The sequence below is a fragment of the Choloepus didactylus genome, assembly GCF_015220235.1.
Source record: "Choloepus didactylus isolate mChoDid1 chromosome 25 unlocalized genomic scaffold, mChoDid1.pri SUPER_25_unloc1, whole genome shotgun sequence".
In the NCBI taxonomy this organism is placed as follows: domain Eukaryota; kingdom Metazoa; phylum Chordata; class Mammalia; order Pilosa; family Megalonychidae; genus Choloepus; species Choloepus didactylus.
Genome location: NW_023637606.1, coordinates 1,068,552 through 1,095,525, shown reverse-complemented (window position 1 = coordinate 1,095,525; position 26,974 = coordinate 1,068,552). Strand labels below are relative to the sequence as shown.

General features: G+C 64.7%; 1 protein-coding gene and 1 long non-coding RNA gene across 2 annotated transcripts in view; one reads left to right on the top strand and one right to left on the bottom strand.

Moving 5' to 3' along the window:
* Positions 1–9,498, bottom strand: part of LOC119525499 — a 14,947-nt gene extending 5,449 nt beyond the window's left edge. Inside the window, exons 1-2 of the long non-coding RNA XR_005214973.1 lie at positions 9,484–9,498; positions 3,896–3,898 (exon numbers count right to left, since the gene is read on the bottom strand). This is a non-coding gene — a long non-coding RNA (uncharacterized LOC119525499). The remainder of the gene's footprint in view (positions 1–3,895; positions 3,899–9,483) is intronic.
* Positions 1,452–26,974, top strand: REXO1 (RNA exonuclease 1 homolog). Its single transcript, XM_037824297.1, is given in 18 exon segments — positions 1,452–1,936; positions 15,448–16,160; positions 16,162–16,968; positions 16,970–17,143; positions 17,618–17,722; positions 18,826–19,045; positions 21,383–21,546; positions 21,774–21,905; positions 22,133–22,256; positions 23,041–23,154; positions 23,354–23,491; positions 23,593–23,706; positions 24,256–24,329; positions 24,702–24,812; positions 25,410–25,525; positions 25,628–25,766; positions 25,863–25,983; positions 26,116–26,974. Coding segments are annotated over 18 exon segments (3,615 nt in total). The 5' UTR covers positions 1,452–1,776; the 3' UTR covers positions 26,205–26,974.

The following is a 26,974-nucleotide window of genomic DNA, read 5'->3' as shown; positions in this document are numbered from 1 at the left end:
GGATAATACCCCCCACCACCAGCTCGCAGACCTGGGATCCATGGCTCCCAGCCCCCCTCCCCCTGCAGCTCCTGCCCGTTTTCCTGCCCCTTTGCCTCTGAACTGGAAGGCGTGGCCTCCCCTGGCAGCTTCTCCCCTCGGTCTCCGCTGTGCACACCTTCCCCTCGGATTTTTAATATTCCACGTCCACGGGAGATTACTGGACCAGGTCACCCCAGAACCCCCACGCTGGCAGAGTCACTGGTCCCATCTCGATCCTCAGGCTGGTGGGGTCAGACGAGGAGCCCCCTCCTGTTTCCTGGAAGCCCCAACTTTATGCAGCCTCTGAACCCCTGACACTGCACCCGGGGCCCCCGGCTCAGGCCAGTGTGGTAGGGGGGTCCTCAGTTTCCTTCCGGGGAAACTGAGTCAGTTGATGGGGAATCCCTGGAACCCAGGAAATCCACTGTCCACCCAAGTCCACCCAACACCCGGGGACCCCATGCAGGCCCAAGCCCACCCTGACCTTCCCCCCTTCCCCCAGCCAGGCTGCACCTGGAGCTCCACTCCCGGGACGTTTCCTCCCAGCCTTCCCCTTTCACACATCTCCCCCCTCAGCCAATGCAGCACCAGCTTCCCAAGGGCCAGGCCCAAATCCTGAAGTCCTTGAAGCCCCCTCAATCCGTCCGGACACCCCAAGCGCGTCTACCTTCAAAAGATCCAGAATCCGACCACCTGTCCCCACTTGCCCACCTGCCACCCTGGCCAGACCCATCACCCTCACCTGAGCCAGTGCGATCGTCTCCATCATGGTGCCCCGGCCTCGCGCTGGCCAAGGGCGCCCAAGAGTACCCGAGTCAGGGCCCATCCCTCCTCTGTCCACAGCTCTCCATGGCTCCCACGTTCCTCGGGGTGAAAGCCCACGTCCTCCCTGCGGCCCCCAGAGCCCGGACAACCTACCCCATCCCTTCCCGACCCTCCCGCTCTCCCCCTCGCTCCCTCCGCTCCAGCCACACAGACTTCCCTACCCTTCCTCAAATGCATCAAACACGATGTCACCTCCGGGCCTTTACACGTGCGTAACGTCTGGTGGTATACAGTAGGCGCTCAATATTTAGTGAGCAAATTTGTGGGTAGGAAGAAGACTGTTCTAGAGATTTGGGGGGTTGGATTGCTAGCCAGAGTACAGGCGGGAGAAACGAAACACTTATGGAGTGCCAGCTGCATACCAGGGCGGGGGTGAGTTTCAACGCGTGAACGGAGGAGCGCACGCGCGGGTTGACCCATGTTCCAGCAACCCCGCCCGCGGGACCCGCTTCGGCCAGTAGAGGGCGCCGTAGGGCAATATGCTCATCAAATGCAAAGAAACCAAGGCCCGGCCCTGGGGAGCTATTTTTGGTCAGGCGCGCTGTGGACAGCCTCAGCGCCGCCGGGGCCCGTAGCTCAAGATGGCGCGGGTGCTGGTTCAGAGGGCCGAGCGGCGGTCCCGGCGGGGCTGCCGGAGGCAGCAGGCAGGGCAGCCCGCGCTCTCTGTACCTCTGCCCGCGGCCGCTTCTTTCGGTCTCTGGGTCCGCGCAGGACCTTCTCGGTCCCACAGGAGCAGGTGTTTCTGATCAGGCGCGCCGCGGGCAGCCCCTCCCGGGGGCCCTTGCGGCGGCGTCCCGGGGGCCTCCGGGGACCTCGGAGCAAGATGGCGGCGGTGGGGTCCGTGAGGCGCGGGCGGCGGCGACCGCGGCGCCAGTAAGGGGCCCGGGGGCCCGGGCGGCTCCGGGCCGAGGCCCCGCCGCGGGACGGACCATGCTGCGCTCCACTGGCTTCTTCCGGGCCATCGATTGCCCCTATTGGGCTGGGGCGCCCGGGGGGCCCTGCCGGCGGCCCTACTGCCACTTCCGGCACCGCGGGGCCCGGGTCCCCGGCGCGCCCTGCGGCGGCGGCGGAGCGGCGGCCCCCGCAGCAGGTAATGTCCGCCTGCCCGCCCCGGGATCTGGACTCCACCGCTGGGGCCTCCGTGGCCCCCTCCTCCCGGCCCGATCCCCTCCCCAGCCGCTCACGAGCGAAGGTCTCCCCAACCGGAACCGGGTCCACCCACCCCAGGACCTAGTGCAAGCCTCTGGACCCCTGTGAGCCTCAGTTTCCACGCGTGTAAAATGTCAACAATGAGCGGACCTGCCGTCCCGGGATGTCGTGAGGGTGGAGCGTGATATCGGTGGCAGAGCGCCGGGAACGAGGCCGGGCACAGAGGAAGGGTCTTGGGAAACGCTCGTTGGCAGGCCCAAGACTGTTTTTCCTGCTCTTATTAGCGTCCAAGCTCGCTCCTCCATAGGGAATCCATCCCCGCCGCTTCCCCAGCCCCATGTGCTTTTTAGCAGCCCTTGTTTATTTCTTCTCGACTCTCCCTGGGCGCCGCCTCTGGCATTGGGCCACCATTATCTCCACTAGTTGAATCAGGAGGGTCTTAGGAGCCGTTTGTCAGACGCGACCAGGCAGGGAGTAACTCAAAACCCTCTTAATTGGGGGCGGGAGGCGCGGGTAGGTTTCAAGGAATATTTTGCTTTTATTTGGGCGGAGAACATTAACGGACCGCGGACCACATCATCTCTCCGGGATTATCCGCTTCCCGGCAGAGCTTGGGGAGGGTTTCTGGAGCTCAGGCAGGACTTCTTATAGGAGGTGTGGGATGGACGGGAGAGGAATATCACAAGGGTTATCCTCAGAGGGAGGGTTAAGTGCGGTATCATCTCGTCTGAGAGAAATTCAGGCGCTCACTTGTGACCTCTGTCCCCCAGCGGTGGCCCTCACTTCCATCAGCCCCTGATTTCTTATATCCCAGATTTCCTCATTCAGCCTGGGTTTCAACCATGCTGTCTCGCTTTCCCTGTAAAACGATGATGATTCTCTGTTACTTCAGAAGAGGAGCACTCTCTTTGAACTTAAATAACAGGCCTCTTTTCTCATTTTGTCAGGAAGGAAATAAAGGATTTTCTCTAATTCCCACCACAAATTGCTTGGCTGCTGTTTGCATCCAGCCAGACTCAGGCGTTCCTGCGCTCTTAAGAAATCTCTCAGCGAAGAGTTTCCCATGGGTAGCTGGGAGCCTCTGGGGGGCCAGGGAGTTGGCAGGGAAGGGAGTTTGCATGGGAGGCTTCCTGGAGGCAGTGATACCCAACTCACATTGTTGTTCGTTTGCATCCTGTTACACGTGGTTTCCTGGCTTCATTTATTTATTATTTACTTATTATTTGTGGCGTGCGTGTGATCTTCTGCAAAGATCCCCCACCCCCCATCATCCAAATGGTGAGGACAGGACCCCTCCCTTAAACCACCAACATTCCAAATTTTCTTGGAGTCCTGGGGCTGCCTTCCATCTTCTGAACTTTGGAACATTGATTTCTCTCCTCACCTCCCACCCCAAGGCAGGATTTTGTTTTCTTTCTACATCACAGTGGCCAGTTAGTACCCCAAATGATGATTTTTGGGGGCCTATCTGGTGATGTAGTCCTGTCTGCCTCACTTTCCCCTGGGAAAAAATGCAACTGCCTCCCCTTCCTCTAGTGTGTCTGCCTTTTCCTGTTTCTGATTAAAACAGGCAGTCCTTCTCTTCTCACCCCTGGTGGGGTCAGAAGGCCTCTTCTTTCCATCAGAGAGCCTTCTCCCCCTGCAGAGAGGCCAGCTTAAACCCCAGAATCTTTCTTGTCATGGGGCCTCTCTGCTTCTATGTCCTCCTCTGTGACATGCTCATCAGGCCACCCTGTGTGGAGGCGATGGCAGCCCAGGGCCTGGAGAGTCTGGGCCCCTGGTTCCTGTGCCCCAGCCTCTTCCTCTCCAGCTTCCCCTCTGCTCTGGATTTTGACAAGGCCCGTTTCCTCTCTGACATGACACTGAAGCCTGAGGGCTGGTCTCCCAGTGCTTCCCAGACCCACTCCCAGCCAGGGCTGGCACCATCCTCAGGCCGTCTCCACTTGGGCTCTGGAGGGACAAAGGCAGAGTGGCCCTTCCTGCCGGCTCTGTTCTCACCCACCATCGGTCCCTTCATTCTGTGTCCTCTCTCATGTTCCGAGTCCTTGTGTGACCTCCTTTGTGCCTCGAGGCAAACAATGAGAAAACTGAGGTTCGGGTGGCATCTTAAGGGGATTCTGGGATAGACAGAATCCATTAGAGACGAGGTAGGACAGGGACACAGGCCTCAGGAGTGAGTGTGCCTGCTGGGGGCAGGCTCAGAACTAAACTTCACATTCAGGTCTCGGCGTCCGTCTCCAAGACCCTGTGACGGAGGAAGGCCCACTCAGACCCCCACAGTGCGGGGCTGGAGCCTCTAGCGCCCCATGAGCTGGGGGCAAGCAGAGGAGACCTTCTAGAACACCTTCTAGAGGAGGAGAGGGCATTGGAGGGGGGCTCAAGGGCAGGACAGGGCTGGGCTCCGAGGAGGCAGGGAAGGTGGAGGGCTGAGGCTGCCTGTCGGTGGGCACGTTGCCCCTGGAGGTGAATGGGAAGGTAAGAGGGTGCTAGTGGGAGCCTTGAGCAGCAGGACCTGGGCTCTGGGTTTCCTTTTGGGATTTCCCACAGTGTGCTTTGCCCGCTTGACTGTTAGAGCCAGCCATGGCCAGGGCGGGTTGGAGCCCTTAAGGGGGGCACTGCGTGGGTCAGGACTCAGAGGGGCAGACCTGGCTTTGAGGGTTCTCGTCTGTGTCAGGCCTTGTCTGAGGTGTGTTCTGTGGACCGGACACTGCTCTGTGCCCAGCCGTGAGAGGGACACATCCCTGCCCTTGAGGGCCCTGTGGTCCAGGGAGGGCCTAGAGGCTGTGGCTCAGCCAAGGGCTCCTGGGGACTCTTAAGGAGCAGTGTCTAGGGCAGGAGATCCCTGGTTTGGAGGTTTGGGTCAAAAGCAGCAGAATTTTCTAGAACGCCTCACAGGAGGAGATGTTTGACCACATGGTACTTTCTAGAAAGAAGAAAGCTTGGTCAGCTGATAAGAAGAGGGAGGGGTGTCCCTGGCCGAGGGAGCAGGGTGGGTAAAGGAAGGTGAGCAAGTACAGGTGCTCTGTAAAGGGGGCCTGGGATCGGTTCTGAGCAGCTGGGTGGGGTGCCAAGATGGAGGGGTGCTAAGAGGCTCTGTGGGAGCCACGGCAGGTGGGCTGGGGCTCTTTGTACACGCACAGCACCTCCAGTTCTGCGCAGACGGCCTCCTGAGCCGTCCAGCAGTGCTGAGGCCCGTGCAGGGGCTGGGAGGGGGGGTCCCACTCTTTCTGGCCCCAGACCCCGCCCCCGCTTAGCCCCAGACTCAACCATGGGGGCATCCAGCTCTACAGCACACTCAGGGCAGGCTCAACACAACACTAGGAATTATTCTCCCTGTTTTACAAATGAGGAAACTGAGGCCCAGAGAGGGGAAGCCACTGGCCTGCCCCTGCGCGCCACAAAATGTGGGCAACAGTGTTGAATCCAGGCAGTCAGCTCGCTGCCATCCGGCGCTCTCCACTGCCAAACATTTGCAGGTCTTACGCTTGACACTCTGCCCCAGAGCTGGTGGGAGACACCAGGAAAGACCCGGAGCTACAAAACTTGCTGGGTTGGTGCCCATGCGGGCACCGGAACCTTCTGAAGATGGGCCTGAAGGGAGGCCCGGCCCCTGGCAGACGGCCGGGGCAATTTGTGTCTGGGTGGTGGGGGCTGCCCCAGCCGTTCATCCCTTTCTGGTTCGAACCCTGCAAGCAGGCCGGGGAGGGCGGTCAGAAAACTGGTTTCCTTTTTGTCTCCTCCGGCAGCAATAACAGGGAGCCCCAGGGGTGCCGCTGGCGGGTGAGAGCGCAGAGCTCCCCGCAGCTGCTGCCCCTGCCCTCTGGGTACACACTTGGGGCAGCGTCTCCTGTAGACACTGTCCGCTGTCCTGGGCTCTGGCCTCTCTCCTTGAAAGGGGCAGGCCGCGCCTCAGCCTCCTGTCCTTCAAGTTCAAGAACTTCCACTGGAGGAAAAGCCCAGTGTGGGAGGGGGACAGTCTTGCCAGGGTGTGCATGGGCCCAGCTGATGTCTTCTCGGGGGTCAGGCCAGCAGGGCCCCCCGTGGGCATCAGGCCGGGGTCCACGTAGCCTGCCGGGTGAGCGGTCAGCTTGGCTGACATTTGGGACTGGACCTTTCTCTGGTGGGGGCCGTCCTGGACCTTGTAGGGTCTTGAGCGTCGAATCCCCCCACTTGATGCCAGCAGCACCCCCGTCCCCAGTCGTGACAACCGGACATGTCCTCTGGGGAGCAGAGTCCCCCCTGGCCGAGCACTGCCAGGCTCCCGAGCCGCCCCAGGCACAGAGCCCTCAGGCGCGGAGAGCGGCCGACCTGCAGCACGTCCTGCCAGCGTGGCGATGGCCCCACAGAAACTGGCCCCACAGGTCTGGATCAGGCCAGGAAGCCACATCTAAGAGCTCAGGCATCCGGAGGCAGAACCTGGGGCCAGCCACCCACCCGGCATGACGGAATCTGGAAAACAGCAGAGTCCAAGCTGACCCCTGCAGCTCCTCGCAGCCTTGACAGAAAGCGCTCGGGTGCCTGGGTACAGGGCGTGCGGCTGTTTGTAAAAACATCTTTTCCCACGTCGGCCTTTCCCAGTGTTTCCTTCTGCAGAAAAACAGCGCTCTGCAGGGCGAAGCACATGGTGAGGCGAGGCCGTGTGCAGTGGCTGCTGACCCCACGTCAGCTTCTGTCCCTATGGCCTGCTCCCCAGAAGGAGGCCGAGGCCACACCCGGGAACCCGGGCCCTTCCGCAGCTGCTCGGTCACCCTCACCTGAGCGTTGCTAGGAGACAAGTGCTCTGAAGACCCCCCGCACCTTGCCTCTAATCCCATCCCTCGGGACAGCCGAGAATTCTGGGACCACCCCCCACCCCCACGCCCAGGCTGATCAGACGTGCTGGCGGGGGCTGCTGCCGGTGCTGGCGAGTCTAAATCCCCCGAGCCTCGGGGGTCCCAGCTGACGGGCTCCGGGAGCCCTGCTCCTGGAAGGGGCAGTGAAGTGACACTCGCAGAGGAAACCAGTGCGGCCTCAGCAAGGTGCTGCCCGTGGCCGGGGGTCTCACCCTGGGGTCCCTGGGCACAGGCAGTATCTGGGAACGTTTGTGGTTGTCACAACTGGAGGGGCGCCCCTGCTTTCAGGTGGGGGGAGCCTGGGACTGCGGTGCCCAGGATGCCCCCACTGCAGAGACAGGCCCAGCCTGTTGGCGGCCGTGCCCGGGGGGAGGCTGTGGCCTGGGTCCTGCTCCTGGTCTGTCTCTGGTTTAGGGTGGGATGGGGGGCCGGCTGAGGCCCCCAGGGAAAGGGAGAAACCCGTCGTCGGGGCTTGGGAGGTGGAAGGCAGAGCAGCTGCAGTGTGGAGAGGGGGAGGCCAGGGGTCGGCGGGGACACCACCCCGGTCGGGAGGAGCCAGAGCACTCTTGTCCCGGTGTCTGAGTGTGGCCCTTGGTCCCCAGCCCTGACCTCTTGTTGGCTTTGCTGTCCCCCAGAAACAAGAGACGAGGTTCAGCCCCCACAGACAGACGTACTGAGCTCACTTCCGGTTACGCGAAGAGCCCAGCCCGGGAGGGAGGCCGAGCTGCCTGCCCGCTGGTCGTCCTGCCCCCCCGAGCCTGTGACCCCGCTCCGTGCCCTGGGCCTCTGCTGCTTGTTCTGTGGGTGAGGTTGTGAGGCTGAGAGGAGGTGCCGGCGTGTGGTGGACGGCAGTGTCCATCCTGCGAGGCCGCGTCACACTAACGCTCTCCTGCCTTGCCGTCCTCCTCTCCACGTCACCTTTATGAGATGCTTCTGGGTGGCAGGTCAGCTGAGCAGCGGGCTGTGGGCTCATCGTCCTTCGAGCTCTCGGGTGTGTGACCCATCCTGGAACCTGAAAGGAAAGCTAAAAAGGAGATTGTCAGAGTGGAAGGGGCTGAGAGGCCTGGGAGCTGGGTACGAGACCCCTGGGGTTGGTTGGAGGAGACAGGCATGCGTGGTAACCCCCTCCCTTGGGTGGCTCCTGGTGGGCGCTAAGAGGGCTTCCGGAGCCTCCGTCACCCATCACGGGCCATGCTGGGGGGAGGCCAGGACCGACGGCCCGGGGATCCTCGGGGCTGCCCCCCTCTCGCCTCTTGCTGTAGTGTGCTGGGGGAGAACGGTGCAGTGGGGGGCTGGGGTGCCCTGGAGGGTGCAGCTTGACCATCCGACAGCCGAGGCCTTGGGCTGGACACATACAGGCCCGTCGGTACTCAGGACGCGTCTGGGGGACCCGGAAACGACTGCAGCCCAGCGGGGGCTCGGGGCAGGGGAGAGAAGTGCCAACAGGAATGTGCTCAGCAGCTGGCAGTGGGGTTGGGGGTGCAGGCTGGGCAGCCCAGGATTCTAGGCAGGGAGACAGCCCGGAATGTTCTCTCGCTTTGTGGTTTGGGAGTAACCTCACAGGCAGGGGCTGGGCAGGGGTGGCTGTTGAGACGCTGTCTTGTTTCAGACTCCGCGGTGCCCCTGCCCTCTTGCCAGTGGGTCCTAAGACTGGGGTGGGTCCCCCACTGGAGGCGGGAGTGCTCGGAGCCCCTTTAGCTTGCACATGCAGCGTGGGCGCTGTCCGTCCCGCAGGTGCCTGTCCGTCACTTGCTGGTGTCTGCCTGTGGGTGGGCTCTGGTGAGGACCGGAGTGCGGAGAGGGGGCAGCGGATGTAGGATCCGAGGGGGCTGCATCTGACACATCGGTTTGTTCCTCTGTCCTAGAAGCCAAATCCCTCCCGGCCCAGCCGATGTCACATCACAGCCCCCTTGTCCAGAGGCCTCTCCCCCCACCAACCCCCGACAGGTGCTCAGGTCAGAGGGCCCCAAAGAGCAAGATGGGGGAGCCACGGGGGAGGGGTCCCGGGCCTGCTGCCCTGGCTGAGGAGACGTGCTCCCCCCGGTGATCAGGGCATGCGACCTCACTGGTGGGGAGAGCTGAAGGCCGTGCCCTGAGGGGCTCAGTCCCCAGGAAGAAGCAAGGTGGGCAGGAGGCTCTGGGAGGGCTGCCTGGAGGAGGAGGCCTGGGCGGCAGTGCCGGGAGAAAGGAAGGGCTCAGGCTGCCTGCTGGAGGGCCGGGACTGGCAGCGGGGTTGGCTCAGTGCACAGGCAGGTGCTGGTGGCTGCCACCTCATGGTGCCTGGTGTCGAGCAGTGAAAATGCCGGATGCCCGTGGGGTGGCACTGTGCTTTCTTAGGGGACCCCCGCGCCCCCCGCGGTTGAGGCTCTGGTGAGGCAGATGCTGCCCACTGTCCCTGTCCCATGTCTGCTCACCTGGACCGTGGGGACGCTGCCCACGGGGGCCCCAGGTGCCGTCACCTCTGAGAGCTGCAGAGCCGCGTGCGCCGGGTCCCCCACGGGAAGGAGGCCCCCAGGCACAGGCTGGACGCGTCTTTCTGGACTTGGAAGTGCAGAGGGCGAGAAGGGACGGGAGAGCTGTGTTTAAAGACACCAACACTTGGATCGTGAACACAAGGTCCCCATCTCGGGCCCGCGGCGGGGACGGAGGAGGGCACGGGTCCCGCTTGGGGGCTTGGCCTCGTCCCTGAGCCTCTGTACACTGTTGTCGACATTTCTGTGTGTCCTGGAAGCACAGGAGCATCCCAGGGTTGCAGGGGTCTCAGGCTTCAGCGTTGGGGAGACCCCCTGTGCCCGTCACTGGCTGTGGGTCACCCCCCACCCCGCACAGCCGACCCTCCCCAGGGGGCCCAGCTCCGCACCCCCGTGGTCCAGGTGCTGTCTGTTGCCTCGGGGGCAGCCACGGGCTCTCCCTGGGTCCCGCGTGGATGTGGGGCCAGGCACGTTCACCTCCAGGTCTGGGGCCAGGACCCGCAGCCTGGAAGGAAGGAGGGTGCAGACAAACGCACGGCCCCTCCGGGAGGCCCGCTCTGGAGAAGCCCACGGTGGGTGGCGGGGTTCAGACCCCGCCAGGCCACACTGGGGCGCCGGACCCCTGTCCCCACCACTGCCCCACACCCGCCGCCCGTGCCTGGTGCTCTCTGACCTTTCTCGGCCTTCAGGGCCTGTGCCTCTGCCTGAACGTGAGCCCTGAGGACCTCTCCCGTCTGTGACCAGCCCAGGGTGTCTGGCTGGACTGGGCGATCAGGTCCCACTGGCTGCCGCTAGACCAGGAAGGGAAGCCAGGGGTGCGGTCGCCTGGGGCAGGGCTTAGAGCCTCCTGAGACTCAGTCTCCCCTTCTGAGAGCCAGGCCGAGCCCGTGCTGGGCTGGGGCTGGGGTGCAGGTGGGGGCACTCACCCTGCCGGCCGAGTCCCCTCCTCTAGCACCCATCACTTCCCTGTCCTTTGTTCACGCCATGCGTACTTGCAGCCGAGCCCCGGGCTCTTGGCTGGGGGTGCCAGGGCGACGCGGCCCGTCTGGGCTCCTGGGGGGCTCTGGGTCAGGCAGGGCTGGAATGGGTGAAGTTTTCAGGATGGAGCAGAGAGGGGGCAGGGGGCAGGGGCGCTGTGTGAGATGCTGAGGCATTTGGAAGGGTGGTCCTTGGGCTCGGCCACCATGAACCCCATCTTGGGGCTCAGCAGCGGGATCTCCGCAGCACATGCAGGGGCCAAGCTCTGGGGCACGAGTGCAAAGCTTCTAGACCCATCTGGAGGAGCTGGGGGAGGGGAGGGGGGATATGTTACAGATGGGGAAACTGAGGCCTCTGAGGGGCAGGGCCGGCCCCCTGGCTGGAGGTGGGGCCCCAGGGCTCTGCGACCTGCCCAGCCCCGGCCCAGGTGGCTCCTGCTTGATTTCTGGTGGGAGAGGCCTGGGAGTGACAGAGCTGGGGTGCCCGGGTTCTCGTGAGGGCTGGCCCGGGGGAGCTGCACCCCCTTCCCACGGTCGGCCTGTCCCCGCCAGAGGGGCCGGGGAGTCTTACGTGCCCTTAAAAGCAGAGAGGAGCTACTCCGGGCCCCTGGTGGGAGGAAGGGAGCCCCCTCGTTCCCGCCTGTGCGCCTCCATCCTTGCCCCTCGGCCCCAGCCCGGGGGCCCTCCTGTCCCCCGAACCAGGGGAAGCCACCCCAGGGCCTTGGCATCCCCGCCGCCCCTCCCTCCCTGCCCCACCTTGACCTTCCTGACCCCCAAGCCTTTCCCTGCTCCCTGCACGTTGCCCGGGGCCGCTGGGCAGGTCGGATCCTGCCGGGCTGAGGGGTGTGGAGCTGCCCAGCCCTCCGCTCTCCAGAGCCCCCTCCCCGGCCTCGCCTGGCCCAGCCTGGGGGGAAGAGGCCGGAAGCCAGTGAGGTGCACCGGCTGGAAGCCCCCGCGGGACCGGCGGACATGGCCAGTAAGTGCCCCCCGCGCCCAGGACCCCCACTCCCCGGCCCGGGGGCCTTGACCGGACTTCCTGTGCCTTCTGCTCACCCGTGGGGCTAGGGGGAGGGGAACGGGGTGCTCTCTCTTCACCTGGGGGCTTGCCCGGGGCGCGCTCTCAGCCAGTGTCGGCTGGGGGCTGGGCTGGGGGCTGCGATCGGCACCTCTGGGTGGTGGGTGCAGCAGGTGGGGGGAGCGGCTGGAGCTCCCCGGGCCGGGTGGGGGGCACCAGCCCTTGAACCTGCCTCTCACCCCTGCCCCAGCCTTCCCCCGGGCCTCTTCAGAGGGGCCATCCCCCACCCGGCCCCAGCCCCCTCTGTACCCCGTCTCTTCCAGCACCCCTCTGGCACCGGGCTCTCCTTTCGGGTGTCCGTTGCTCGGTCTCCCATCTGGGACTTCCTTTCTTTCTGCCCTGGGTCCAGCACACACCCCCACCGCTGTCTCCCCACCAGCCCCTGCCACCCCTCGGACCTGGCTGTGCCCAGCAGGGTGCCCGGTGGCCCTCTGCAGGCAAGTGGGAGCTGGCCATGCTGAGTGACGTGCACCTCCTGTGGCCACTGTAGCAAAATGCATGAACTAGGGGGCCGCAAATCTGAGGTGGGTCTTAGGGAGCTAAAGTCGAGGCGCCACACGGCTGCTTCTTTCCCAGGGCTCCAGGGGGAACCTGCTTCTGGCCTTTTCTGGCTCCTGGAAGCACCCCATTCTTGGGCCTGGGACCCCCTCTCCATCCACGAGGCCAGCAGCAGGGTGTCTTCTCTCGGACCCCGCCCCCCCATAAAGACACTGTGACGATGTCGAGCCTCCCAACAGTCCAGGAGCACCCCCACCTCAAGGCCCTTCTCCATTCCCGTCTGCAGAGCCCCTTGTGCTGTAGGAGGGGACACCCAAGGCCCCAGGGTCCAGAGGGGGCATCTAGGGCCGTGGCTGTGCCGGCCACACTGTGGGAAACCTGCCGTTCTCCTCTGCAACCCCAGGGTCTGGTGGGCAGGAGGGAGCCCCTGCGCCACTGCCGTTCTCAGACAATGTCCCAGCGGACAGTCCTGCCCCTCCCTCAGCCTCAGGTACCCTGGGGGTGCTGGAAGGGGAGTTCTGGTGGATGTGCGGGCTGGCAGGCTTCTGTAAGGGAGCAGAAAGACAAAGCTAATAGTAACTGCACAGACCACCCAGAAGTGCAGGTGCTAAAGTGGCACCCAGGTGCACCGTCCTGGTGCTGGCTACAGTATCCTGCAGACCCCCGAGCCACCCGGAGCCACCCCGGGCAGCTGTATCGGGAAGGCCCTGCCCAGCTTGCCTTTCGCTACGTGCTTTCGAGGCCCCTTCCCCTGTCTCGGCCTCGTTCCCCACGCATCTTTCTCAGCATTTCAGCTCCCTCTTGGAAGCAGCGGGCCCCACGGTGGAAATGGGGAGGAAACCGGGTTTGCAATCGAAAAGCCCACCCTGCCCGTTGTGCGCGTCGGCGGTGGTCGGCGGTGGACGGGCTGGAGCTTTGTCCCAACATTAATGTGATCGTCCCAATGGAGACCGTTAACCAACGAGAACACCCAGCACGCGCCCTGGGGGCTCCCTCCCCGGCCCCTCTGCCTTTCTTTTCTCCCAGGTAGCAGTGCCACTTGGAGACCATTACGGGCTAATCCGATTCCTTCCAGCCCCCAGTGGACAGCATTTTTTAGGTCATTTCATTTATTATTTTTTAAGGCAATTTTATCAAGATATATTCACATACCAGATAACCATCCAAAGTGTATAATCAGTGGTTCATGGTATCATCATATAGTTGTGCATTTATCACCACAATCAATTTTTTAACGTAACTCCAAAAAAAAAAAGAAAATAAATAAAAAAAGAACACCTAAAACATTCCATGCCCTTATCCCTGCTATTAATTATTTTTTCTTTTTGTTTTCTTCCTCATCTGTCCATACAGCGGACAAAGGGAGTGTCTGTCACAAGGTTTTCACAATCACACGGTCACACGGTGTAAGCTACATAGTTACACAATCGTCTTCAAGAATTAAGGTTACTGGGTTGCAGTTCAACAGTTTCAGGTATTTCCTTCTAGCTATTCCAATCCACTGAAAACTAAAAAGGGATCTCTACGTAATGCAGAAGAATAACCTCCAGAATGATCTCTGCCTCTATTTGAAATCTCTCAGGTGCCGAAACTTTATTCTGTTTCATTTCTCTTCCCCCTTTTGGTCAAGAAGGCTTTTTCAACCCCACAATGCCTCCTTTATTTTTAAAAACCAACTTCCTTTCTGGTGTGCACCACTAACACACGTGTGTGCAGCCACGTCTCTGTGGGTGGATCTAGAAGGGTGAATTTAGAACCCTGAGTCTGAGGGAAAGAAATCGGAGTTAAAATTGCATCCATTACAAAACTGTCCCCATCCGTGACGCCTTCCAAAGGGCCCGCGAGAGTGCGATGTGGTGGCCGGGCCGGCCGGGCCTGGGTGTCCTTTCCCTGCCGGGAGGTTCTTGTACCGTTACAGTTCGTCTCGTTCTTCATGAAGGTGGGAGTCTTCTATTTGGGGCAAGAACACGAGGTTTTCTGACACGAGCTGCACATGTGTACTTTCTCCCCTTTGCTTTTGACCTTGTTGATGGTGAATTTTTCCACGTAAAAACTTTAGGCTCGAAGACGTGTGTGAGTCGTCACTGCTGTCACAGGTCACCACAGACCTGGTGGTTAAAGCACGTACGTCTGTCCCCTGGCGGTTCTGGAGGGCAGTATCCCAGAGGAGGCTCCCTGGGTCCAGACAGGGCGTCACCGGGCTGGCTCCTTCCAAAGGCTCTGGGTGAGAATCTGTGTCCTGGCCTTTTCCAGCTTCCAGGGGCCACCGCGCTCCTGGGCCCGTGGCCCCTCCTCCAGCTGCAAAGCCGTCAGCAGGGCCTCTTGTCTCTGACCCCGACCTTCCTGCCTCGTCTTAAGGGCCCTGGGGTGACTCCAGGCCCTCGGTAGCCCAGGGCCTCTCCCAGCTCAAGGCCTTTCCCTTAGTGTCATCCACACAGCCGGCGGCCGATCTGGCTCCTTTTTCTTCAGAGACATTTCAGAATGACCTTCAGTAGAGCTCCGCATGACAAACTAAAAATTCCCGGAGTAAGACATCCCAACACAATGTCATTTTCCAGCAGGGCACTGGGGCTCATTTGCTGGTTTCTCACTGCAGTGCCCGTGTCCCAGCCCACCCGCGGCAGGCCCCTGTGACTTGTGTCCTGACAGGATGGCCAGGGGTGACGGTGAGGGCGAGCCGCGGCCGGCCTGCCTGGAACCGTGAAATGACAGGAATGCTCTGTCCCCCTGCTGCCCAGGGGGACAACCATTCAGATTTCTAGGGTATGAGAAGTGGGCTTTGTCTCTTCTGCCCTCCCCCCACCCCATCCCACCCCACGGAGCCCCTCTCCCTGCTGGTGCCCGATCCTGCCTGCCTTTGAGTGCCTGGTGTGTGTATGTGTGTGTGCGTGTCTGTCCAGATTTTATGTACATGGGATTAGCCCACAGAGAGTATCTGGCTCTCGCCCATTTCCCTGGATGGGCTCCGCGGTGGACACAGGATGCCCGGGCGTGTGGCCTCCTGTGGGCTGCACAATGGCCCACTGAAGGGGCTGTCGGTATACCGCTCATCCAGCTCAGATCCCCCTTGGTGACGGACACCTCAGTGATTTTCCTCTCACTGGCACAGGCATGGCCTGATGAAAATTTTCCAGGAGAGGAACATCCATGGGCTTCCCCCTGAAACTTGGACACGGCCTGTGCCAGGGGGGCGTATGGCCCACAGGGGTCTCTGCTCTCTGACCCTGCCTGGGCGTCACAGGACGTCTTTGCCCACTGGGCTTCCCTGGGTCTCGGTCCCCAACTGCGACTCGGAACAGATGACAGCTCCACCCCTCCCTGCTGTCGGGCAGATTCTGTGGAGTCTAGAAAGTTCTGGGGCTACGTGTGGACATCACTGTCTCCAGGACCTGTCTGTAATGTCACAGTCATGTGCTTGCCCCACACCTGGAGGGCAGGCTCTGCTGGCGGTATGCAGTCTCCCCAGGGCCTGGCCTGGAGGAGGTGCTCTGGAACCTTCTAAAGTCTGGCATGGAGCCGGCCACAGCAGGGCCCTGTGGGGTCCAAACCTGCACAGTGGGCTGGCTACTGACTGGCTGCGTCTCCTCTCTCTCTCCCAGGGCTCGGCTATGACCCCTACAACCCCGAGTTGCCCAAGCCCCCCGTGCAGAGGGAGAATGGCATCCTGGGCCACGGGGAGGAGGCCCGCTCGGACACCCTGGAGCTGGAGCTGGTCAACCAGGCCATCGAGGCCGTGCGCAGCGAGGTGGAGCTCGAGGAGAGGCGCTACCGGGAGCTGCTGGAGACGGCCAGGGAGTACAGCTCGGGCGAGGCCGCTGCCACAGCGGCCCTGGAGGACGCCTTCCCGCTGTCCTTGGAGCCCACACCCGGGGGCTGCGGCCGCCCATCGGACCAGGCCGCCGCCTACCAGCCCACTCCCCTGGGCCCCCCGGCCACTCCGGGCAGCAGGTACTCGCTGGCGTCTCCGGACAGCTGTCCCAGCAGGGTGGGCGGCCTGGAGTACGTGCCCAAGGCCGTGACCCACCCCAGGAAGTACGGCCGCCCCGTGCCCAGTGGCAAGTATGTCCTGGACAACTCCAAGCCCTCCACAGACCTGGAGTACGACCCGCTCTCCAACTACTCGGCCAGGCTCCTCAGCCGGGCCAGCCCCAGGGATGACCGTGCCCCCAAGAGGCCCAGGGGCCCCCGCAGCAGCGAGCCCTACACGCCAGCCCCCAAGAAGCACTGTGACCCCTTCAGCGGCTACGACGCCCAGTTTTCAGACTCAGAGGATGACGCTGCGGCTCCAGGTGACCGGCCTACCACCGCCAGCCCCCCCGAAATCCTGGGCAGGCCCCGAGAGCAAGGCCACCAGGAAGCCAGCCTCCAGGGAGGGCCCGGGGCCTGAGGAGGGCAGCCTGCGGGAGACCAAGGAGATGGCCGTCCAGTGTGACGTGGGGGATCTCGGGCAGCCCCTGAACGGTGTGAACGGGGGGCCCCTGCTGAAGCCTGGCCCCCCAGCTCGGGCCTCGCAGGAGCGGGCGGGCAGCGAGCAGAGGCAGAGCGGCCCCAAGGAGGGCAGGGCCAAGAAGAAGCCGCGTGGGGAGCCGCCACCTCCCGGCCACAAGGACGGCGTCCGGAAGAAAGGCCAGGGCCGGGAGCGTGGCCGAGGGAAGCCAGGCGAGAAGCTCAGCCCCGGCCAGAAGGGCCCCCAGCCCAGGGAGGACAGGCCGGAGCGGACCAAGAGCAAGGTGGCTCTGGCTGCCGCGGGGTCCAGCTCAGGGAAAGGGAGGGCCGAGCGGCCAGGGCAGCAGCTGGGCCCCCCAAGTGGGGGCGCCGGGCCCCGGGAGTCCCAGCCCCCGGGCAGGCCGGTGGGGAAGCTGGCCGAGCGCAAGGCCCGCTCCCTGGACGAGGGTGGCTCCCAGGACACCCCCAAGCTGAAGAAGCGCGCCCTGAGCCACGCCGAGCTCTTCGGGGACGAGAGCGAGGACGAGGACCCGCGGCCCAAGCGCGGGCCCCCCACCCTTCCCAGCCTCAGCTCCGACTCGGGCTCCGACTCCGACTCCAGCCTCAGCCTCCCCGGGGAGCAGGGGCCACCCAAGGCACTCAAGGCCTCCCTGCCCCCGCCTGCTCCCACGCCTCCCCCCCCCTTCCTCCTCCTCCTCCTCCTCCTCCTCCTCGGAGGCGGGGGATGTGGACTACGCGGCCCTGGAGAAGGAGGTGGACTTTGACTCTGACCCCATGGAGGAGTGCCTGCGGATCTTCAACGAGTCCACCAGCGTGAAGACAGAGCACAAGGGCCGCCTGGCCCACCAGGTGAGGGCCCTGGCCTGGGCTGCACGCCCACCAGGCAGCCAGGAACAGTGCGGGGCAGCCAGGGCCAGCACGGTGCTGCTCCATCCTCGGGCCGCTTCCCAAAGGAAGCCGGTCTTCTGTGTCCTCTCTCCTGCTGCTCAGTGGGAGGCCCCCACACTCCCTCAGCAGCCGCCAGCTGCCCCCTGCCCCAGTCCAGAAAGGACATGCACAGGGCCGACCCAGCACTCGGGCGGACAGGCCTGCCCCGCGCTGCCCCTTTCTCCCTTCCTGGCCGCGGCCCTCCCAGCCAGCCCCTCCCCGGGCCCCTCATCTGCACCCCCCGGCTGCAGTCCCCTCGTCGGCCGCCAGAGGGAGCGTCAAACACTCTCCCGGCCCCGGCCCTGGCCCTGTGGGGGCATTTCCCACCCGTGGGGTGGGGGGCGGGGGGAGCCCCTCTGGGAAGCGGCCGTGTGAGTGCTCGTGGGTGCGTTCCAGCCGCCCAAGGAGGAGCAGAGCGAGGAGGCGGGGCGCACGGGCCTGACCACCCTGTTCCCCGGGCAGCGGAGGAGGATCGCCCACCTGGCCAAGCACGGCAGGGAGGTGAGGCCCAGCTCCTGCCCTGGGGGGCCCGGGCGCGGGAGGGCCGGGGCACAGCTCCTCCACCCTGCCCTGGCTGTGCCTGCAGAAGCAGGGCCCCCTGACCCTCCCGGCACCCTGTGGGCACAGCGGGTCACGCCCACTTCCTGTCCTCGGGATGGTCACAGTTTTAGGGGTGGGTGGGGGGACCCTGCAGACCAGGAACCGGGTGGTGGGAGAGGGCACCAAGTGTCCCCGAGCCCTCCGCAGGTTCCAACGGCCTGGGCCCAGCCTCCTGTCCTCACCAGGCCTCCCGGGCAGGGCCCGGGCAGTCGGGAAGGCAGAGCAGGGAAGATGGGGTCAGGGCTGATTGGCTGGGCTGCTGATGCCACCAGGGGTCAGCTCCTCGGCCCTGTCCCCTCTTTCTCTCCACTGACTAGCTGTTGGGCACCCTGGGGGAGCAGTGGGTCAGGCCCACTTCCTGTCCTCAGGTTGCTCCCAGTTTTAGGGTTGGATGGGGGGACCCCGCAGACCATGGAGCTGGGCAGTGGGACAGGGCAATGAGTGTCCCAGAACTCTCCGGGGGCCCAGGCCATCCTCCTGCCCCCCCGTGGGCCTCAGTTTCCTCCTGAGCAGAACGAGGACACTGGTGCTTCCGGGCTGCCATGGGTGGGGGGCAGAGACGGTGGTGTTCCGGACTGCCATGGGAGTGCAGGGGACGGGCAACAAGTGGAGCAGCTGCACGCTCGTGTGGCTCGATCCCCCCAGACCCCTTCCGGGGCAGTGCCTGGAGAGTCCGGAAGGCGGAGCAGGGCAGATTAGATCAGGCCTGATTGACTGGGCTGCTGATGCCACCAAGGGCCTGGGCCTCGGCCGTTTATAGGGCTGGGGGCATGGCCTGGGCACTCAGAGCAGCCGCAGCCCAGGACAGGACCACAGGCCCGGGCGGGCCGGCCAGGCGCCATGAGCTCCAGGGCCTCCGCCTCCAGCTGGTTCCCGGCAGGGTGCCCCACGGAGATGCCAGTTCTCCTGCCCGCGATGGTGCCACACGCAGCCCCCCAGCCCCGGGCGGCCTGCCGTGGGTGCTGTGGGTCGGCAGCCCGGCCCCAACGCCTCTCCTCACCCAGGCAGAGCTCCCGGGGCGGAGCCCGGCGGCGCCCCCAGCCCGGCCCCCAACGGCCCAGGAGGTGTGCTACCGGCGGGCACAGCAGGTGCAGCGGCAGTCGGCGGGCTGGCTCCAGGCCGCCCAGCGGCCCCTCGAGCAGCCCCTCGTCGCCCCCGCACGCGCCCCGGCCCCTGGTGAGAAGAGGAGGATCGCCCACGTCCCCAACCCCCGCATGGCCGCAGGTGAGTCCCTGGCTGGGCGGGGGGGTGGCTGGGTCTGCTCCTGTCTCTGCTGGGGGTGGGGTCCCGCAGGGCCCTCAGTGTGCCTGTCTGTGAAATGGGGGCAAGGAGTGCCCCCCGACCTGTTATGGGGGTGCTAGAAGAGGACCCTGTGGGGATGTTTGGTCGTGGAGAGTCCAGGGGTGCTCACCCCACAGCCCCTGCCAAACCCTGACCCAAACGTCTCCCCATAACCCTGTCTCCCTGTCCCGCCCCCAGGCTCTGTGTCCAGTGGGTACCTGGCTGCAGGAGGGGCTGGGGCAGGGGTGGGCCCAGGTGTGGCTTCACACCTGCGAAGGTGTTCACCAGAGGGCATGGCCGGGGCCCTCGCCCTGCTGCCTGGGGGCCTCTCTGCCCTCGGCCCCTCCTGGGGGGGGACTGTGCACTGGGTGGGGGCCCGGCTCTGGGCCTGGAGAGCTGGGGGAGAGCCCCTGAGGTGGCAGCACCTGGAGCTCCAGGCAATGGGATGGGAGGCGGGGGCTTCCCCTACTTGGGGTCTCCTAGGATGCAGTTTCTGCCACTTGGGGCTGGGGTGGGACTCTCCTGAAGGTCCAGCCAGCTCCGCGGGGACTGACCTGGAGTAGCCAGGTTGTTAGACGCCCCCACAGGCCCCCCACCCCACCCAGAGCAACAGAGCCCGGCTGGCAGAGCTGACCTGCTGGGAAAGGCCCCTGCGGGTTCCAGGCAGTGGTTTAGCAGCAGGGAAGAGAGTGCCCTGGGTTTTCTTTATTTCTGAGGCTCATCCCGTTACTCCCCCCCCCACCCCCCCAACCCCCCCACCCACACACAGAGAGACACACCCACAACAGTCCTGGAGCTCTCCACGATCAGGTCTGTCCAAGGGACAGGGATCCCCGATGGTTCGAGGCAGTCTCTGCTGGCTGGTGCCACTGTTGGCTGCTTGCTGGAATCTGGCGGGCCTGGGCATGGCTGTGCCAGCAGACCCAAGGGCACGAAGCACAGGAAGCTCACCCGGTCAAGGGCGGGCAGCTCAGGCTCCTGATGGGGTGTCCTGCTTCCAAGTGACGCGGGGAGGGCCTGGGTCGGAGGGAGGCTGTTCTGGTTTGCTGATGCTGCCATTTGCAGAATACCAGAAATGGACCGGCTTTTACAAAGGGGGTTTATTTGGTTACAAAGTTACAGTCTTAAGGCCATAAAGTGTCCAAGGTAAGGCATCAACAAAGGGTACCTTCACTGGAGGATGGCCATTGGCGTCCAGAAAACCTGGCATCTGCTTGCTCCCAGGCTGCATTCTCCAAAATGTCTCTGCAAGCTGCAGTTCCTCCAAAATGTCACTGTCTGTGATCTCCTTTATACAATTCCAGTGATCCAGTTAACACCCACCCTGAATGGGCAGGATAACACCTCCGTGGAAATTATCCAAACGTTTCACTCACAGTTGATTGTCTCACATCTCCATGGGAACAATCAAAGAATTCCAGTCTTATCAACACTAATACATTTGGCCCCACAGGATTGCATTAAAGGTTATGGCTTTTTCTGGGGGACATATAATATATACAAACCAACACAGAGGCTAAGTGGCCTCCCATCAGTGGGAAGCACCTGGGGTGCACGGCTGTGCACCCCCTTCCTGGACAGGCCGTGCCCGACAGCGGGGCCTGCGGTCTGTGTTCTGTCCACCTCTTGGGTGGGTGTGGGGGTGGGTCTCCCTGAGGTTGGGGGTTCAGGAGCCGGCCGTGGGCCCAGGCGGGGTGGGGGGAGCTCAGCCCAGTACCGAATTGGTACCCGAGACCGAGGACGAGTGCCCGCAGCTCTGTGCCTCGGTTTCCCTGTGTCACGCAGAGCCTGAGGTCCAGAGCTGGCCCAGACCTCCTGAGGCCCCACGAGGATACAGACCCCCCCCCCGCCTGGCCCTCAGGAAGGGCCCCCCTGGGTTTGTGACCTCATCAAAGGGAGGGGCAGAACACGGGTCACAATGAGCGGCCCCTGCCCAGGAGCCAGGGCCTTTCCTCGCCCAGACGCCAATGCCTCGCCGTCAGGGGCCGGAACATGAGGCAGAGGCTCGCCGCGCCACCCACCACACACCCACCCAGCCTGTGGGCGCCGTCGCCCGATCCGGCCCCGCACGCCGACCTCCGTCCCCTCTCTCGATGGCCCTGCCGCAGCCCAGATAGAGCCTGATGCCGTTCCGCAGCGCCCGAGCCAGCCCCCGCCCCGCCCCGCTCGGCACCGAGATGCACGTCCTGCTGACCCTCAGCGACCGCAGCTACCTGGTGCTCCGCAGCTCGGTGATGGGCCTGCTCTCCTCCTGCACTCACGCCCCCTGTGCCCCCTCAGCCCCCACAGGCGCCAAGAGGGCCCTTGCCGCCAGCAGCAGCCAGCCTCCCCACGGCCCCGAGCCTGGCAGCCAGCCGCTGAAGACGCGCACCCTGGCCGGGATGGCGTCCAAGACCACCACCACCGCCACCCCCAAGCGGATCGCACACAGCCCGTCTTTACAGGTACCCAGCACCCCCCCCGCCGCTCCCACCTGCCTGGGTGGGGCCTGGGACTGCCCTGGGCTCCCCAGCCTGGCAGGGCCACCTCCCGGCCCACTCCTGGCTTTCAGTAAGTCCCTGTGCCCCGAAGCGCCCCTCCGGGCCCCTGCCAGCCCCACGGACACTCCAAGAGGGCCCCGTCTCCTCCTCCCAACCTCCTCGTGCCCTCTGTCGGCTTCCTGTCTCCATAGAGTCTAAAGAAACCTATTATCCCGAAAGAGTTTGGGGGCAAAGTCCCCACCGTCATTCGACAGCGATACCTCAACCTGTTCATCGACGAGTGTCTCAAGTTCTGCTCTTCTAACCAGGAAGCCGTCGAGAAGGTACGTGGCTGCCCTGGTGGCCACGGGGGGCGGCCCCCACCCCATCCTCCCCTCCCAGTGTCCCCAAGGGCTCGGCTGCCTGTGGAAAGTGTGGGTGCCCTCTCCAGCTCCCAAACCCCACTGGTCCTGCCACCCCCAGACCCCCTGCCCTGCCGCCTCCCTGGTCCTCCGGTGGCTCCGGGCCTGGGGCTCCTGGGTGGTGGGGCTGACCCCATCCCCGTCCCCAGGCACTGAACGAAGAGAAGGTGGCCTACGACCGCAGCCCCAGCAAGAACATCTACCTGAGCGTCGCCGTCAACACCCTGAAGAAGCTGCGGGGGCTGGTCCCCAGCTCCGTGCCCGGTCTCCACAGTGAGTCCTCCAGGCCCCCCAGTGTCCCCCTCCTCCAGGTGCTCCCCCCGCTCCCCCCCAGGCCCTGAGGTCAGGGCGGCCGAGGCCTGGCCTGGCCCTGGTGGGGCCTTTCCGTGGCTCCCAGCCCAGCGAGGCTCTAGACCCAGGGCTCCCCGGAAAAACAGCAGGGGCGCTGCCTGGAGCCTGCATCGTGGCTCCCGGGACTTTCAGGGTCTCTCTAAGGGAGAGCCGTCCCCGAGCTGCGTCATGCATGGAGGGGTCACCATGAGCGGAGCCCCACACAGCTTCCCGGCCACACGTGGCTGAGCCCCGCTTTGTGCATTAAGCTCCAGGAAGAAGAAAGAGGCGGGAAACAGCGTTTCATTACCGCCCCTGGAGAGGGTGCATTAAGCACTCAGTTGGCACTCTTGCCAGGTTTCTCTGTCGCGCCCGCACCCTCCTCCGTGACCCCTGTTTCCATTAGCTCAGTGGCCTGGGCCAGCACAAAGCCCCCCAAGCCATTAGCCCACAAGCCGAGTGGTTCCTGGCCAGCCTCTCGGCCCAGAAGCACCCCTTCCCTCCTGAGGTGGTGAAAACTCCCCGCTGTGGGGAGAGTGGGGGGGCTTCCAGGCAGCAAAGGGTGCACAGGAGCCAGGGACATTCCCCCTGTAGGCAGTGGGGCCCGCCCCAGAAAGGGGGGTCTGGGGGGCGGGCAGTGGGGTAGATGCCAGAACAGTTCGGGGGGAACAAGGGCGTCAGGTCCAGCTGGGTTTACCCCGCGCTCCCCTCCTCTCCCTCCTTCTAGAAACCAGTAGTCGCAGGGTCGTGTCCCATGAGGTGGTGCTGGGGGGCAGGTTGGCTGCCAAGACCAGCTTCTCTCTCAGCCACCCGAGCAGCCCCCGGGTGGAAGACCTGAAAGGTGAGCCCCGCTCCTTGGGGGTCCGGCCCTGCCCCCCAGCCCGGGCGCCTGGGGTTGCACAGCGGGGGCGGACGCGGTGAAGCCACCATGGGTCTCCCCGATGCCCTCCCTGCAGGGTGGGCCACCCAGCCCCCACCACGCCAGCCAGAGGGGGGTGCCGTGGTGGGCTGGGTGCAGACTGCTGTCTCCCCGTGTGCAGGGGCCGCCCTGTACAGCCGCCTCAAGGCGTACCTGCTCACCGACGACCAGCTCAAGGAGAACGGCTACCCCTTCCCGCACCCCGAGCGGCCCGGGGGCGCCGTGCTCTTCACGGCCGAGGAGAAGAAGCCCAAGGACCGTGAGTCCCCTCCTGCCGAGCCCGGGCCTGGGTGGGAGGGCGGGAGGAAGGTTCCGGAACAGGACCCTCACCCGCCCTCCCTGCCCGTCTGCCCCCCACAGCCTCCTGCAGAATCTGCTGCCGCTGCGGCACGGAGTACCTCGTGTCCCCCTCGGGCCGCTGTGTCCGCGACGAAGAGTGTTACTACCACTGGGGGCGGCTGCGCCGGAACCGAGGCGAGAGCCAGACCCCAGCACTGGCCTGGGACCCTTTTTATATTTTTGTTTCTGTTTGTTCTCTCTCTTTTTTTTTTTTTCTACAAAAAATAATCCAAGTACCTCGTAAAATGCTCCGATGCAGATGAAAGGAAGGTTGTCCCCAGTGAACCCCTCCGTGCCCCACCCCAGGGGACTTGCCACAGTCTCCTTCTGTGTCCCGGCACTTGGGGGTACACAGGCTTTTTTAAGCAGACGGGGCCAGCAGCACGCCCAGCCTGCCGTTCGCTGGGTGGTCCCGTAACCCAGGGGGCTGCCTTCCCAGGTCCGGAGACGTCGCGCTTTGGGCGGCACCCACAGACTCTGGCCATTTTCCCTGTGGGCGGACGCAGCAGGGCTGGTGGCCCTCAGTATAACGGCTCGAGGCCCGAGCACATCCGTGTGTCCAGCTCGGCCCAGGTGTCCTGTCCAGCCCTGACCCTTGGCCGGGAATCCCGGCCCACCCCAGTAAAACCGGACGGGCCCCGGCGTGACGCTGCGTCCCCTGACCACGGTGTCCCTCTGTTTCAGTGGCCGGAGGCTGGGAGACCCAGTACATGTGCTGCTCTGCAGCCATCGGCTCCGTTGGCTGCCAAGTCGCGAAGGTAGGTGCCCCCCTGCCAGGGGCCCCGCCCGTTCTTGGCCTCCAGCTCCTCCTCGGGCCTGCTCACCCCCAGGTGCCCGTGCTGGTGGCACTGAGTGCACAGCCAGCCCGACTGTGCAGCGTCCCCGGGAGTGGGATGTGTCCCTGCCTGGCGGGGGGTCTGCTGGCTCTCCCCTTTCCCTGCTTTGTGAAGGCAACACCCCACCTTTTTCAGCCCTGGATCCCGGCACACAGACAGACTGGGGAGACTGAGGCGGAGGGGGTGTGGGTCCAGGACCCGTGGGGAAGGCCGCGGGGAGCTGGCACGTCTCCGATGAGGGGACCCCACTCTCCTCCCGTGCCTGCCCCCCATCTTCCTTCTCGCCACCCTCAGCAACACGTGCAGGACGGCCGGAAGGAAAACCTCGAAGGGTTCGTGAAGACCTTTGAGAAGGAGCTTTCCGCAGATGCTTACCCAGGAATCTACGCCCTGGACTGTGAGATGGTGAGTCTGGTGGGTGCCGAGCCTTGTCTGGGCTCCTTGGGATGGGGCCCACCCCGGGGACCCCCTCCTGGCCCAGAGCGCTGAGGTTTCGGGAGCAAGGGCAGACGGGGAGCCCTGGAGAGGCCTATGTGCCCCCCTCGGCTCCGTCCTGGGGCCCGTGGCACGGTGGTGGTGCCGTCTGCCCTGTCTGACCCCTGACCCTGGTCAGCCAGCCTGGCTGGACTTGAGGCTTGCCCCGCGGGCCCTCCTCCCTCGGCAGCCGCGTGCTACTTCCCTGCCCACCCTGGGGCCCTGGGGGTCACTGGCTCCGGTTTCCACATCCAAAAAGGGGGGCCCTCACCCCTTCCCCTGGGGCTCACATCAGCAGCTTGGTCAGGAGCCCCCCACTCAGGACCTTTGGGGTCTGTGGTGCAGTGAGGGGAGGGGCCCATTCCTGGGGAGACCCTTGGGGACTCCGGAGGGGAGGCTGGTTCTGGGGAGGCCATGTGGGGGGTCAGCCCTGCCCAGGACCTGCCCACTCCCCCTGTACCCCCATGAGGGTGACGCCCCATGCCCTCCACACGAGTGTGAGCGTGCTCTGTCCCGGGCCCCATGCAGTCTTACACCACCTACGGCCTGGAGCTGACCCGCGTCACCGTGGTGGACACCGACATGCACGTTGTCTACGACACCTTCGTGAAGCCCGACAACAAGGTTGTCGACTACAACACCAGGTGCGTGTGTGGCCGGACCCTGCTGCCCCGTGCCCCGCGGCTGGGACCCGCTGTTGGACCCTGCTGCCCCTGGCCCCCCATCTCATGCCCCTGCTCCCCCAGGTTCTCTGGCGTGACCGAGGCGGACCTCGCGGACACGAGCATCACGCTGCGTGACGTCCAGGCCGTCCTGCTCAGCATGCTGAGTGCCAGCACCATCCTCATCGGGCACAGCCTCGAGAGCGACCTGCTGGCCCTGAAGGTACCTGCCCCGACCCCCAGCCAGGGCGGGAGGCCTGGCCGCTGGTCCCGAGGCCCTGGGTGGCTGCTGGCCTCACACCGCCCGCCGCCCCCGCAGGTCATCCACCGCACCGTGGTGGACACGGCCGTGCTCTTCCCGCATCGCCTGGGCCTCCCCTACAAGCGCTCCCTGCGGAACCTCATGGCCGACTACCTCAGGCAGATCATCCAGGACAACGGTAGGACCGGGGGCCGCGCTGGCTGGGGGCGGGAGGGGGTGAGGCTGATGGGGGGGCAGACACAGAGCGGGGGGGACACGGGTGGGGGGAAGGGGCTGTGCCCGCCGTGACCCTGCCCGCCCCCGCCGCCAGTGGACGGGCACAGCTCCAGCGAGGACGCCAGCGCCTGCATGCACCTCATGGTCTGGAAGATCCGCGAAGACGCCAAGACCAAGCGATGACACCGCCCGCCCCGCGCCCCGCCCTCGCCCCGCCTCTTCCAAACAGTGCAATAAACGTTGAGAGTTACCCTGTGGTCGCCGGCCCCACGGCACGGCCCGCCCAGGCCCACCCAGCGCGAGAGCCACCGCGGCCCGGGCCCCCAGCAGGCCCAGGGCGCTGCCCCCCGAGAGCCGGGTCCTTCCGGAGACTGCTGCCGACTCAGCCGGACGGCCGCCCCGTCACCCCTGCCCCCCCAGCCCCCCCCGCCTCCCCCCACCCCGCTTCTGTTCCTCTGGTTGTGGGGGGCCGGGACAGGCAGCGTGGCCGCGGGTTTGTTCGAGACAGGGCTTGTCTTTTTTTATTTTGTATTGCTATTTTTATTATTTTTAATTTAAACCTGATGACTTGCACAGTTCTCTCCCCTGACCCGGAGGGGGCAAGACCCTGGTGCTGCCTTCCCTCCGGGCTGGGGGGAGCCAGGGGAGCGGCCGGCCCGCGCCCCGAAGCCACGCGCTGCTGGGACCCGCCGCCCCCACGGAGGGACCGGGGCTCTGCCCTCCGCACGCAGGGCGGCCGAGCCCGCCTTCAGGACCACCGGCCCTGGGAGCCGGAGGCTCGGCCGCCGGGTGGGTCCTGGCCTCCTGGGACCCCCGAGAACCCAGCCAGCCCCTCCCGCCGGCCTCTAGACACTGTCCTCCCCTCCCGGGGGCCCCCTGTAAAGACCCTGCACCCCACTCTGCCCCCCCCCACCCCGGGCAGGGAGAGAATAAATGTTTGTATGCATTTTCCA